This window comes from Chrysochloris asiatica, unplaced genomic scaffold (genome assembly GCF_000296735.1).
Source record: "Chrysochloris asiatica unplaced genomic scaffold, ChrAsi1.0 scaffold00242, whole genome shotgun sequence".
NCBI classification, from domain to species: Eukaryota; Metazoa; Chordata; class Mammalia; order Afrosoricida; family Chrysochloridae; genus Chrysochloris; species Chrysochloris asiatica.
In genome coordinates, this window is record NW_006408760.1 from 3,394,325 (window position 1) to 3,409,669 (window position 15,345).

The following is a 15,345-nucleotide window of genomic DNA, read 5'->3' on the forward strand; positions in this document are numbered from 1 at the left end:
CTATCATCACATAAGATCCAAAGAGAGAGAGTTCAATTCCACTTACCGACAGAACTCATCAGAGTCCTGGTGATCATCACCATGAAGGTAAACCAAAAGAAAGCGAAGCTCCCGCTTGGCATCATTAAGCGCCTGTGAGAAACAAAGATAATTAATTATGATGACTGTGCCTTAAGCTTTTAATTAGGGTGAGTTTCTAATGGCTACAGCTATGTGTTTAGGAACAACAACAACAAAAAAAAAAAACACAGGAAAATGGTCAGCAAGCAATCAGAACACTCCTACTTTGCACCCTTAGCATTTTTTCCCCTACAGACAGTACATGCTAACAAGCTTTAATGAAAAAGTTTTAGTGTTGTTACAGGATTTAAAATACATCGGACACATGAGGATAGATAGGCTGACGCAGAAGTCCCCAACAAATTGCAGAAAAGCCAACTATTCCCACAGTCTAAAGGAAGAAAAACAAAACAGGAGTATCTGACTACAGGAAAATGGAGGTAAGAATTCTGCTACAGTTACATCCATGTAAATTAAAAATAACTGGGAAGGTGAGCCTGATGCCAGGTCACATATCAATCAGGTGGGGATGAGGGACTATAGGACCCAAAGGCATTCTAAAGAGCACAGGTTTTTAAAAGATCTTCAAAGACAAGGCTAGTGTCTAAGAGTCTTGTGTATGCTTTTGTATTTGCACAATCCTGAGCACATTATCCTTCCAGGAAGATTTCCTGAATGACCAATGGTGGTCTACCCTCAGAACACAGTCAAGACAGCACATGAGAGCTCTCCATCTATTTACTGCTGTATTTCTATCAATGAGCTTAGTGCCTGGCACACGCTGTTGTTGAGTGCTGTCGAGTCGGTTCTGACTCACAGTGATCCTGCACAGAGTTTCAGAAGAGCAGCTGGTAAGTTTGAACCACCCACCTTATGGTCCAGTGCTTTATCCCATAGTGCCACATATTTCTCGCAATGAGCACAGTGGCTGGCATATAGTAGGTGTTTAATGTTTGTTGACAAATGCTCTGATGGTGCAGTGGTCTGTGGTCAGCTACTTACTGCATGAGAGAAAAAAATGAGGCTACCTGCTCCTGTAAAGACTTATAGTCTCAGAAACCCAAAGGAGCAGTTCTACCCAGTGCTATAGGACTGCTGTGTTGGAATGCACTGGATGGCAGGGTTGGTTTCAGGTTAATGACAGTGAGTGGGGTGGAAGCAGCCAGTGGGGAGACTATGGGTAAAAAGAGCTATGGGAGAATCAAAGCAGGAAGCCTCGGTAAATATTGCTCCCTTTTCTCCAGGAACTCTGAGGAGGCTGCAGTATGGAAGGAACCACACTTTGCCTATGCCCACAGAGGTATTTCTACATTTTTCTCAAGCAAACTAGAGAGAAGTCTAACATGACTCTAATTGTACCCCCAAGAAGTAGTAATAAAATCAAAGGTCTGTTGTAGCTTGGGTTGAGTGAAATGTGTCTCCTTGGACTCAACATATGTCTATGTCCTCATTCAATTCTGTGAGGGAAAAATAGAATTTGGCCTTGCCCTCAAGGGCTTACAGCTCTGGAAAAGCAGTTAAGACATAAACATAAATAACGATAATATAAGGAAGAATGTGAAATTGCTATTTGTAAAAAAAGAAAAAGCTATGGGAGAACAACAGGAAAATTACTGTTTTAGATTGTGAGGTAGGGTAGCAGAGGGCATAACACTCAAGCTAAAGCAGGGGAGTGCTATGAGTTGGTTGAAATATGGGCAAGATTCCAATTTGCAAAAATGTGTGAAGGCATTCCAGGTGGAGGGAACAGCAAAAACAAAGGCACAGAGTTGGGACAGTACAGAGTATGCCAGGGAATGGTTTAGCTGGAACCTAGGGTATAAGAAACAAGTCATTCAAGTAAAGGTATCTAAGGGAGGTTGGGATTCGATCAAGGAGGGCCCAGCTACAAGGTTGGTCTTTTTTGCTCCTGTTGTAGGTAGTGAAGAGTTACTTAAGAGTTTTAAGTAAACATTCGACATGATCAGTGCTGTGTTATGCTGTCTTCTGAGGATAGAATCATTACCAATAAACTGGCATCTATATGGTTCATGGCACTGACCTGGCTGTACGTTCCCTGGTAGAAGACAGGGTGTGCCCGCCCATATTTCTCTTCAAAAGAGTGCATAAAGGAAACAATGTCCCCAACAGGGTCTGTGACCCGACTGCGAGGGTCAGGCCGTATAAAACGAAGAGCAAACCTGGGGAGGAAGGAATAAATATCACATGAATCGGGCTTACTATGGTGTACACAGAGTGGGCCAGTGATTTCTATAACAGGGCCAAAATCATGGCAGCACAAGGTGAATGGTGTGTGAGTAGACCACAAACCTAAGGGTAGAGTCTGACTCAAAAGCTGCAAAGCAGCATAGCAGCAAGTGTCACTCGACTGCTTGTTCAAGAAACTACTAGGATCACAAAGGCCAACACTGCCCTCAATACATCTGGAGTGCTTTTTGCAGAAAAATGTAGCACTTAAAAAACCAGAAAAGACAGTATTCAAAGAGCTCATGGGTGAGTCTATGTCTCCAGGGTCTCCTGAATGACAAGAATACAGATAGCCACTAAGTCACATGTGATTATGTAATTTAAATTCATTAAAATTCAGTTCTCAGTCACACTAGTCACAGTGCTCAATAGTCATATGGTTAGTGGCTTCCATAATAGACAGTATGGATATAGAATATTCCCTTCATTTCAGAAACTTCTAGTGAACAACACTATGGACAATAAAGATCAGTCTCTTCCTGGTTATACTATTTGCCTCTCCCTTTCTATATTCCTTGGATTTTGGAATTGTTTGTTCATATTCCCAAGCTATTCAAATTATGGACAGGAACTTCAAGCCTGAACTTGTATTTTAGGGCAAATAAGTTTTGCTTCATGATTGATGGTTCACGGCACCAGAGAGGACTTTATAACCAGAGAGGTCTGTCAGATATGGAGTACTGGCAGCTACTGTAAGGTTAAGGATGCACACTTTTCTAAAAGTTGATCCATCATATTCATGTAGTTGTCATGTCGCCCCATTTTTCATCCTTTGGGATTCAATAGGAGGCAGTGGGACAGAGGCCTGCTAAGTCAGTGTGCTACATAACACTGAACAAACAGCTTGATGACACAGCTGTACTAAAACTAGTAACACATGCCATGTATGCTTTTCTAAGGAAAGCAAACAAATTCATTTATTTGAGGAATTTTCAGCAAAGAATAGGTGACTGAAGTATGCTATTTTCTTTACCAGATTTTGAGTCAATTCCTTATCCTCTCAACATGTTTCCCATGTGTATACAACTTTACTTGGAACTTTTCCTGAGTAATCAAATCAAATTTATTGACATAAACATTCCAGGGCAAATTGAAACCTTAAAATATAAAGTTGTTTAAGTGGGGGAGTAGCTAGATTCTTTTTCAAAAGATTGCTATTTTGATTATATAAGCAGGTTCTAATGAATTCCCCTGAAATTAAGTATTTTAGGATGATCGTATTATTCTTTAGTCTTCAAATCATGATGAACGGATAGAAGTTTTTAACTTCGTTTCTCATTACAAAAGAGTCCCATGGACTAGATACTTTGGGACAATCAGCTTTTCTAAAAAAACAAAAACAAAACAAAAAACAGAGATGTCAATTCTGTCTTCTGTATGATTTAAAAGGTTCAAGTACCCAGTCTTGAGTAAACAGGGATGGAAAGAATCCTAATTAGTTAGTGGGTGACCATTAAGAACTGGCCATTAAGCAGGCAGCCTCATAAAACACCAGAAGGTCAAGGTTAAAGGTTCTGATCTGGCCCTTGTACCCTAGCAGCTGCTGGGCCCTCACTTCCAGCCTCTGCTCCCTTACATTTGGAGGGTGGCACATGTTGCCCTCTATGCAAGTACTCAGTACATATTCCAGTTCTGTCTGCTGGTCTGGATGGGCCATAAACATTTTTGTTCCCCTGAAAGATTAGGCATGGATTCAACTACTTACTATTCAAGCTTTAGACCAGATACCTCAAGCCTGATAGGGCAGCTGGTCAGAATCCACTCAACATTTTCTAGCTCCCAATGATAAACTCTTTGAATGGTACATGAAAGAAGCTAGAAGAAATATGAATGTTATGAAGCAAGTGGGTACATGTATGGAAGGGTTCCAGCATCGGCCACTTATGGGTTGCCAGGGCAGTGTGAGATGTACTGAAGGGGGTTAGCTAGAGAGGTGACACTGGTGTGGGAGCATCTAGGGAGAAGTGGGCAATCTCAGAGCAAGAAGACTGGCTGGAATTATGAGAAGTGAGATGGAGAAGTGACTTGGGGTTGCAGGAAGTATGACATTAGGAGGTAATGGTGGTTAGAAAGGAAAGGGTATGAATATTAATTAGGGATAGTGATCAATGTAGACAGACTGACTCTTGAAAATGATAGGCAAGACTAATTAAAAACAATTCTATTTCATCACATTTGTCATTATATTTGAATAATTTAAAGTCTTCTCATACTATGTTAAAAGACTGCTCAGGAAATATATTCAATCTAATGACAATCTGGCAAGTCCAAAATGATAAGCATTATTCTGATATGAGCTCAAGTTCCAAAGTCTACTCTGTTGCTTCTTACACATAAATATAAAGGTACATACCTAAATATATCAAGTATCGTGTAATAGGTAAACCGGAATGGAAGCATTATCAAGTAATAACCCCATCCAAGCAGCCCCTGAAATTCCAAAAACAAAGTTAAATACTTTTCTCTCAATCCCTAACACTTAACAAAATGGCTAGCTCAGGCTTGTATATTCTTTGTTGTCCTTTCACATTATTTCTTCCTCTACAATATGGTGCCCTCTCTCTGGCCACCTCAACCTTAAACTTACCAATGGCCCTTATCTCATTTTAGCTAATATTATCAAATTTTTATTTTTACATATTTTATTTTTTATTAAATCTGCTTTAATACTTTCTCTGGCGCTACTTATTCTTTCAATATTTATACATCAAAATATGATATATAGAAATAGCAAGAAAGGTAAGAACTATTAGTACTTTGGACATGTATGTATATAAAAGATAAACAGGCATATTAATCACAATGATGTATATCCATATAGCTGTTATCCCAAGTAATACTGTTAACTGTATTATAAATGATCAATCTGTGCTCTTCTATCCAGAATATCAAAAACTATAATTTATAAACTCCATTTTCTAAATAACTGGCAAATATTTCACAAAAAGGTCCAGGGATGGGGTAAATTCTAACTGGTGTGAAATCAATGGGAGTGCTTTCTTTGGGGTCACAAATGCAAACATAGTAATGAGTATTGTTGTTGTTAAGTGCCGTCAAGTCTACCAGAGCTCCTTTTATAGTAATGAGTATAACCCCTATGTAAAAAAGAGAAACCCCAAGAAGTTCTCTGAAGTTCATTATTTGACTTCCCTGGTAGACTAATAGCAATCTGAGGGGATGACTGGCTCTCAATTCATCTCTATATCCCCAGCAACAAAACACAAGGCATGCTGGTACACTCTTCAATGTCTGTTGAATTTTACCAAACAGCCTTTTTGCTACTAGTCCTAAAACTAATTTCAAAGACGTGGCTAAGGCTGCCCACAATTACTCCAAGTACTTCTCTGAAGTAGCTTAATATTAAGTAAACTGAAATAACAAACAAATCGGTAAACAGATTCTAACTGATAAGAGGGAGATTAATTATGTAGCAAACATTTTTAGCGAAGTAAATAAACCTATTGTGTACTCACAGAAAAAAATGAATGGTTTCTGTATCAATTTATTAAATAATCAAGGACATGTGTACACCCACTAAGTTTACCAAGGAATCTGGTGTAGCTAACAGGTTTACATTTTGAGTATTTTTTTTCATTTCTATCATTCACTGATAAACACAGCCAAATAAATAAACCTAAAACACAAAAACGGAAGAAATTTTGCTAAATAACTTGCCCTTGGTTGTGGTCTTGAGACAACATAGCTGTAGATCCTGTGGTCTGCTGTATTAACCTGCAGAGGTCGGGAAGGAGGCGGGTTGAAAACACTTGGTACACCCTCTTGCTCATTCAATCTGTCTTGTACAGCAGCCTGAGATGCAGGAAACAAATAGCAAAACAAATAGTGTTTCAGCAAAACTCAAAGCAACCCAGAAGGAATGAACTAACTATTGCTTGGTGTTTCAAACCAGAATAAAACATTAATACACCAAAAGGTCAAGGAGGTCTGCTAGCGTAGTGGTTACGAATCGGGCTGCAAGCCGCAAGGCCAGCAGTTTGAAACTACCAGCTGCTCCGCGGGAGAAAGATGAGACTTTCTGCTCCCGTTAAGATTTACAGCCTTGGAAACCCTGTTCAGGGTCGCTATGAGTCGGAACTGACTCCACGGCACATAACCACCACCACCACCACCAAAAGGTCACCTATCATTTGTTGTTGTTTTTACGGGCCATCGAGTCCATACTAACTCATAGAGATCCTATGCACAACAGAACGAAACACTGCCCGGTCCTGCGCCAATCACACAATCGTTGCTATGTCTGAGCCCGTTGCTGCTGGCACTGTGCCAGTCTATCTCACTGGGGGTCTTCCTCTTTTCCTCTGACCCTTCACTTTAACAAGCATGATATCCTTATCCAGATAATCTCCTACTAATAATATGCCCAAAGCATGAGAGATGAAGTCTGACCATTCTGGCTTCTAAGGAGCATTCTGGCTGTACATCTTTCCAACATAGATCTGTTTGTTCTTTTGGTAGTCCATGATACTTTCAATATTCTCCCCCAACACCAAAATTCAAATGTATTAATTCTTCTACGGTCTTCCTCATTCACTGTCCAACTTTCACATGCATATGAGGCTACTGAAAATACCATGGCTTGGATCAAGCACACCTTAATCCTCAAACTGACATCTTTGCTCTTCAACGCTTCAAAGAGGTCTTGTGCAGATTTGCCTATTGCAAATCTTTTAAATCAACACAACTTCAATAAGCACATCTGCTGTAGAGAGAGGCACTGTGCAGGGGCAGATGCAGGAACTGCCTGGATTACATTTATGTTATCAAGCACACTACTATTATAAAATGGCACTGTGATTTAGGGAGGCTGGTGTAAGGTGTCTCACTGTAGGCCCATGAAAGCTACTTACTTACAATACAATGTAGACTGTGCCCCTGCAGTTGTGCAAGGGGACAGTCCTGATGGGGTAGTGTTTGATGGAGGGCTTTAGAGTAATTCATGTGAATTCAAGCTCAGAAAGTCTTTTGGTGTGTAAGTCTCAATTTCCAACACATTCACGAAGGTCTGTTTTCTTAGGAAGGTCTCTCAGAAGACAACGGGAAAATATAAGTGGCTTATGTACCCTGGGCTTACAGATACACAAGCTGAACGGGTATGGAAGGGAGAGTGGGAATACACCCACAGATATGGGAAAACAACCCACAAACATCTGGATGATGTGGTTTTGTCTTATCTTTGTCCTAAATCTTAATAAAGGGATCTCTATAAAATGGGGATGGGGATGTGGTGGTGGTGAACAAAGTAGGGAGGAAAAGAGGCTTACAAACAGAAAATTATTTTGTAAATCTAAAGTGGGAAATACAGCGCTCATGATACTTCACCCATATAGGCTTTAAACAGCTCCTGATAACTACAGTACAGTACAATACCAGGTCCAATCTATTTCTGCAATCTTATTTAAAAATAGAGAATATATTCACACAGTACAAATGTAGGAAAAGTCTTCCTCCTCCTATTTTCAGCTACCCAGTTCTTTCTCTGGGAGGCAAACCACTAGTATCTCCAGGTTACTGTAAAACCTTCTAGAGATATCACATGCATTCACAAGCATATCTATATGACTATCATCTCATTTCCCCACATACTTCTATGGTGTTGCAAACAGTATGTGCTTAACTACAAACCTAAAGGTTGGTGGTTCAAACCTATCTACTGGCATTGTGGATAAAAAGTCTGATGATCTGCTTCTATAAGAAAACCTTTTGGAGCAGTCCTGTTCCGTAGCACATGGGTTTGTCATAAATTAGAATAAACCTCGTGGATTTGGTTTGGTTTCTGAACTCTACGAACTTAAGTAGGTGATCACTTAAGTTATTTTCAATCTTGTTACTAAAAAAAGAAGAAAATGCTGCAATAAACAATCACATGCATCCCAACCAATCTTTCTGGTGAAATACATCACCTGTAATTACCTCTGTGGCATTGTAGGATAAGCACTGGACCACAAGGTTGGTTTGAACAGTTGGTGGTTCAAATTTACCAGCTGCTCCTCAGAAACCCTATATACAGGGTCACTATGAGTGGGAACTGACTCAACAGCATTTAACAACAACAAATTATCTCTCTTACTAGAAATATAAGAAAGTTTGATTATATCTAGAATTGGTGAGGGTGAAGAAAATTAGACATTCTCATATATCATTGTTGGTAGTTTGACCTGAGCAACCTTTTGGGAATGCTGTTTGATAAAAGCTATCTAAATTTTAAATTAATATATCTCATGTCACAATACATCTTTTAAACACCTTTCAGCCACTTCTAGAAATTAACTGTTGAGAAAGACCAACAAGTATTCTGAGACGCATGAAAAGGTTTGTTCTCAGCAGCAATGCTTATAAAAACCAACACTTAAAACGGATCCAACTAAGCAGGGATGGGTGAGGTGAGATAGTGAACAGGTGTGAGTGGCAGAGATGACACAGACAATCTGGATAACTATATCATGAGACTATCAGACAATTCAATGCAGACACGTATATTTGAAAAACTTGTTTCCCATTACTTTTCTGAGTTTGGTGGTACTATCAATGAATGATACAGAATGAAACGTCAATATTGAGAAGAGCTACATTCATTTAATGAACCTGTATTTTCCAAATAACCAATGCATAAAGTTACAAAGCTGTGCATTTGTAAAAGATCCTTTCAAAGAATGTACTAGACAGACCAATAAATTTTAATTTAACAAAAGATGCAAAGTTCAACGAAAAGTTCATATTCTATGTTGTAACTACGTTTTTTCTTTTTCCCCTTTACTATGTGCACTTTTACTGAGCTGGGCAAAGTCAGTGTAGAGTGAAGCTTCTGGCTGCCACCGCAACTCAACCAACCCAGGGAGACCAAAAGCTTTCATACTTCTAAAGTCAGGGGTCAAAAAAGGAGGGGTGCTACAATGACTGACCATTCAAAACAAAACAAAAAGAACAACTATTTAAGGCCTAAGATTTAAAAAAAAATTAGATTACATAATTTACACAAAAGCAATGCTATGGCTTCCCCCCAGTGAGGACTTAGAGGAGGTGGGGGAGGACTGGGTCCTTCCTCCATAGAGAAGCAAGGGGGGGGAGGGGGGGAGGCTTTTTAAAAGGCAGGAGCTTCCTGTCACATGGCATTACACATTATTTCGAATGACTAATTAAACAACAACAAAAAAAGCAATGTACAATTATATAATCAAAATCCTCGACTACATTGTAGAACTTTGGGGGTGATCACTCTAGCTGCTGTTAACCCTCAGCATTCTAGTTTCTAAATCCTGAGTCAAGTGCCAAAAAACAGAACGACACACCCCCCCCCAAAATAAAACTCCAAACAAAATTAATAAAGCTATGCTAATTTCATCTTTTATTGTTTCTGTGAACGTTAGGTTTTTGTCAAGAAAAGGGTGCAATGCAACTAAGGACAGTCCGCCTAGAAGCATTTTCCATGAACGATGTTGGGGCTCAGCATACTCTTGCTTGCTGATCTACATCTGCTGGAAGGTGGGTAGTTAAGGCCAGGATGAAGCCACTGATCCACACAGAGTACAAGCATTCAGGAGGAGCAACAATCTTGATCTTCATGTTGCTGAGCGCCAGCACTGTATTGACATACAGGTCCTTCCGGATGTTCACAATACACTTCAGGATGGAATTAAAGGTAGTTTCATGGATGCCGCAGGATTTCATTCCCAGAAAAGAGGGCTGGAAGAGGGCCTCAGGGCAGTGGAATCTCTGGTTGTCGATAGTGATGACCTGCCCATTGGGCAGTTTGCAGCTCTTCTCCAGGGAACAGCTGGAGGCTGTGAGGGCCATGTCCTGCTCAAAGTCCAGGACAACATAGCAGAGCTTCTCCTTAAGGTCACACATGATTTCCTGCTCAGCTGTGGTGGTGAAGCTGTAAGCCTCTCTCCATAAGGATCGTCATGAGGTAGTCTGTCAGGTCCCGGCCTGCCAGGTCCAGATGCAGGATGGTGTGGGAGAGGGCATAGCCCTTGTAGATGGGTACAGTGTGGGTGACCCCATCACCAGAATCCATCACAAGCCAGTGGTGCCCCGCCTGGATGGAGACATACATGACAGGGGTGTTGAAGGTCTCAAGCATGACCTAGGTCATCTTCTCATGGTTAGCTTTAGGGTCCAGGGGGGCCTCATCAGCAGTACAGGATGTTCCTCAGGAGCAACACGCAGCTCGTTGTAGAAGGTATGGTGCCATATCTTCCCCATGTTGTCCCAGTTGGTAACGATGCAGTGCTCAGTGGGTACTTGAGGGTCAGGATGCCTCTCTTGCTTTGTGCCTCATCTCCCACATAGGAGTCCTGATTCAGGTTCATGCCCACCATCATACCTTAATATTGGGGCACCTTGCGATGGAAGGGAAGATAGCCCAGGGGAGTGATGTCACCCACGAAGCTGGCCTTACCCATGCCAGAGTCACTGTAGACCACGAACCCAGCAATATCATCATCATCCACGGTGAGCTTGGGGGTGGTGACTGTGAACCAGCGGCAGTGACTGTGCAGCAGTGAGAGACTGGTACTTGCGGCATAGATGTGGTCTCAACTGTGCAACTACCTTTTAAGAAACTAAAAATATTTGTCTGCTCTTAGTGCAGTCTCAAATCAGAATACTCAGTTATCTGAAAAGGCTATTGAAATACTGCTACAATTTCCCATTATATCGTTGTAAAGTTCCTTCACCCATTTCAACTTCAACTACATATCATAAAAGATTGACTGCAGAAGCACACATGAAAGTCTAGTTGTTTTCTATTGAGAACATTAGAGATTTGCAAAACATAGCTATCTTCAAAATGTGAATATATGAGTATTATTTTTAAAAATACATTAATAAACTTAGAGCATTCTCTGTTTTAACTTTTAATATGGGAACAAATATTGATAGATACAACACACAGAAACAAAAGTTCTTTGGAGGTTCTCAGCATTTCTTAAGAGTGTAAGAGTCCTAAGACTAAAAGTTTTTAGAACTCTGGACCATTATATGCGAATCCATTAGGACAGTATGGGGGGAAATATACAAAGGTTGAGTAAAAAATCATTCATATTCCAGTTATACTAAAACTCCTGTCCACGTCCATGACTGATGACATTGAGAATGCATGTGAAATTATTTGGCAAATCAGCCATAGCTCTGCCCATGAAATCCGTAAGACTTGGGTTTCAAAAAGTTTGTGTGAGATTGGTACCAAAACAACTAACAGAAGAGCAAAATCAGAAGTGTTTGAACATCTGCAAATAAAATTTGGACTGCTACTTGAAGGAAGGTAAAAATTTCTTTCAAAAAATTGTTACTGGTTAAGTGACATAGATTCATCACTATGAGTCTGACAGTACACAGCAGAATATGGAATGGAAACATCCTCAAGGGCCGGCCAATGAAAAGTTAAAAAGTTAACTATCAGCTATAAAACTGATGCTTACAGTTTTCTGGGATTCTCAAGGGCCAGTATTGGAACACAATCAGGAAAAAGGTTTAACAATCAACAGTGCTCATTACACAGAGATGCACACTGAAGAGCTGAAGCCTAAACTTCAGATTAAATGCAGAGGACTGCTATCCAAGGGCATTGTGTTCTTGCATGACAATGCACGTCCTCACACACTGTCAACACTGCAAAAACTTCATTTTGAGATGTTAAAGCATCTTCCCTATTGTCCTGACTTTGCTCCACAGGACTTTCACCTGTTTGGCCCTTTGAGGACCAAGCATCACCTCTGATGAATTGAAGACAGCAGTGCATTCGTGGCTCACAGCTCAGCCTAGAACATTTTAAAATAAGGAAATACAAAGGAGACCAGGGAGCACAAAAGTTGTGCAGTCAGCAGCTAAACTGAAGGTCAGTGGTCCAAACCCACCATGTGGCTCTGGGGGAGAAAAGACCTGGTAATCTACAGGGTCATTGAGTCAGAACCAACTCGATGGCACTAAAACAACAACAATAAATCTGCTCCCAATAAAGACCAGTTGTGGTGTTAGGGGTCATTGAGTCAGTTCCAGCGTATACCAACCCTATGTACAACTAAAAGAAACACTGCCGAGTGGTGTGTCATCCTCACAATCACTGCTATGCTTGAGCCCATTGTTGCAGCCACTGTTGAGGGTCTTCCTCTACTGAGGAAGATGTCCTCTCGAGGGATTGGTCCCTCCTGATAACATATCTTAAATACATGAGACGAAGTCTTGCTACTTTCACTTTTTCACAGAGTACTATGCTAAATTTCTTAAAAAAAAAAAAAAATTAAACATATAATTACAAGTGTTTCAGACTTAATTTTTAAGATCACGGAATCCTGTATACAAAACTATCTTAATAAACTACTTACCTCAAACAATTCTTTATCAATAAATTTGTTTTACATGAAAATGGCTGCTTAAGAGCATTAGAGGGAAAACGAAAAATATTTAACAATCATATTCCTCAAGTATTAGGAGAGAGACACAAAGCAAAAGATACTAACTTACATAGCATTTTGTAATTATCTCTTATACCAGTGGTCCTTAATATTTTCCCAGAATACTGTGCATAAACCACAACATTTTATACATAATTGTACAAATTTAGTCCTCCTGAAGCCTATGCACGGACTACATTTTCAAAAGTGGCAATAATTTCTGGAAACGGACTTATTTCTTATTGAAAATCCCAGAAACACCACCTTTTCATAATCTTCAACTAATTTTGTGAGTAATCAAAGTTACCAGTTAAAAATCACCTAGAATATTAATGTGGATAACTAGGCCATTCTTCTATTGTCCTATTGTGTTTTAGTCTGGAAGCTCTGCTGACTCCTGTGCACCATGTGTGATCCTGCTGGTATTTGAAATACCAATGGCAAACTTCTAGCATCAGAGAAACACACAAGTCATCACAGTACAACAGACAAATGGTGGATTGTTACTATTATTATTTGTTGTTTTTGCTAAGTGTCATCGAGTCAGTTTCGACTTATAGCAACCCTGTATAGGGTTTCCAAGGAGCAGCTTCTTCTTGTTGTTGTTAGGTGCCATTGAGTTGAGTACAGACCCATAGTGACCTCATGCACAGCAGAACAAAAGGAGCAGTTAGTGGGTTTGAATTGTTGACCTTGTGGTTAGTAGTCCAGTGATTATCCTACAGTGCCACACCAGGACTCCATTATTATTACTACTAACGTATTATTGGAGTCCGGGTGTGACGCCATAGGATAAGTACTCAACCTCAGGTCTGTTTGAACTGCAAGGGCAGTAGTTCAAACTCAGCTGCTCCTCCAAAACCCTATATAGGGTCACTATGAGTCACAACCGACTTGATGGCAGTTAACAACAACAATGCATTATTATGTTAAAGATATTTTAGTGTCTCTGGCAGTGTTTCTTCACTAAACAGAAGGTCAGTGGTCCACAATATACTAAGAAAAACATATGACTAACTGTGTTAGAAATGAACCATTCCTAAATGTTTTGACTTATGTACAAATTAGACTTAAAACAGACTTTGTAATAGAATTTGTTAATACAAGAACTGTGCGTATTGCAAACTGAAACAATCGATTTATTGTCTTCCCTAAATTGGAATTAAGTTCCACTAGTTGTTGTTGTTAAGTGCCATTGAGTTGGTCCCGACCCATAGCAACCCTGTATAGGGTGGGTTTCCAAGGAGCAGCTGGTGAGCTAAAACTGCCGACCTTGCAGTTCAAACGACTTTGCAGTCCAGAACATTAACCCACAGCACCACACCAGGACTCGTTTCATTAGAGAAGGGGCTTAGTCTTGTTCACTGGTGTATTTGTCCAGGCTTAAAACTAATAGCTCAAAAATATTTGAATAATTTAAAAAATATCATCTGTGAGAATATATTTTCAGAAATCCAGGAGCCCCAGGGTGGCTGAAACAGTTAAGCCCGTGACTACTCGTGGAAAGAGTGGTGGTTTGAAGTGCCTTAGAAGGCAGGTTTGGCAATCTTAAAATTTTAAAAATCCTAAGGGATCCTAGTGTGGTGCTGCTATAGGATTAGCACTGGACTCATAACCACAAGGTTGATGGTTCCAACCCATCAGTGGTTTCTCTGTAGTCATGTATGAGTTAGGACTTGACAGCACTTAACAAATTGAACTGAAATCCAAGTAACATGTTACAATGAAGTAAAAAGCTTATTTTCAGAATCCAAGAGTCACTATTAGGAAACACATAAATAAGGGGGCTTCAAAATTCAAAATGGAATTTTCTAAAGTTCCCTTATAAGGTCAATGTACACAAACAGAGATGAAACAGGTACATGAATAAAACTCAACATCTACTCTTAATATAAACTACTGTTCTACCGTTAAGTACCATTGAGCTGGTTCTGACTCATCTCATAGCAACCCTGTGTACAACTAAATGAAACACTGTCCAGTCCTGCATCATCCTCACAATTGCTGTTAGGCTTGAGCCCATTGCTGCTGCCACTGTGCTAATCCATCTCAATGGGGGGGAGGGGAGGTCTCTCTCTTTTTTGCTATCTCTCCACTTTATCAAGCATGATGTCCTTTTCCAGGGACTGGTCTCTCCTGATAGTATGTCTAAAGTATGAGAAACGAAGTCTGACCATCTGGCTTTTAAGGAGCATCCTGGGTGTACTTCTTCCAACACAGCTTTGTTTGTTCTTCTGTTAGTCCATGGTACCTTTAATATTCTTCTCCAACACCGTAACTCAAATGCATCAATTATTCTGTGGTCTTCCTTATTCACTGTCCAACATTTGCATGCATAAGAGGCTACTGAAAATACCATGATTTGGGTCAGGTACACCTAAGTCCTCAAGCTGATGTCAATGCTCTTGAACATTTTAAATAGGTCTTGCGTTGCAGATTCGACTAATGCAATACGTCATTTGAAATCCTGGCTTCTGCTTCCTTGAGTGTTGATGGTGGATCCAAGCAAAATGAAGTCTGACAACTTCAATCTTTTCTCCATTTATCATGTTATCTATGTGAGGATTTTTGTTTTCTTTGCATTGAGGTGCACACCATATTGAAGGCTGTGGACTTTGATCTTCAT

General features: G+C 40.0%; 1 protein-coding gene across 1 annotated transcript in view; it reads right to left on the reverse strand.

The window, feature by feature from the left end:
• FAF2 (Fas associated factor family member 2) overlaps positions 1-15,345 on the reverse strand; it is an 86,018-nt gene that overhangs the window by 13,812 nt on the left and 56,861 nt on the right. The window contains exons 3-6 of the mRNA XM_006873471.1: positions 5,983-6,117; positions 4,661-4,737; positions 2,102-2,240; positions 47-132 (exon numbers count right to left, since the gene is read on the reverse strand). Coding sequence (XP_006873533.1) covers positions 47-132; positions 2,102-2,240; positions 4,661-4,737; positions 5,983-6,117 — 437 coding nt within the window. The remainder of the gene's footprint in view (positions 1-46; positions 133-2,101; positions 2,241-4,660; positions 4,738-5,982; positions 6,118-15,345) is intronic.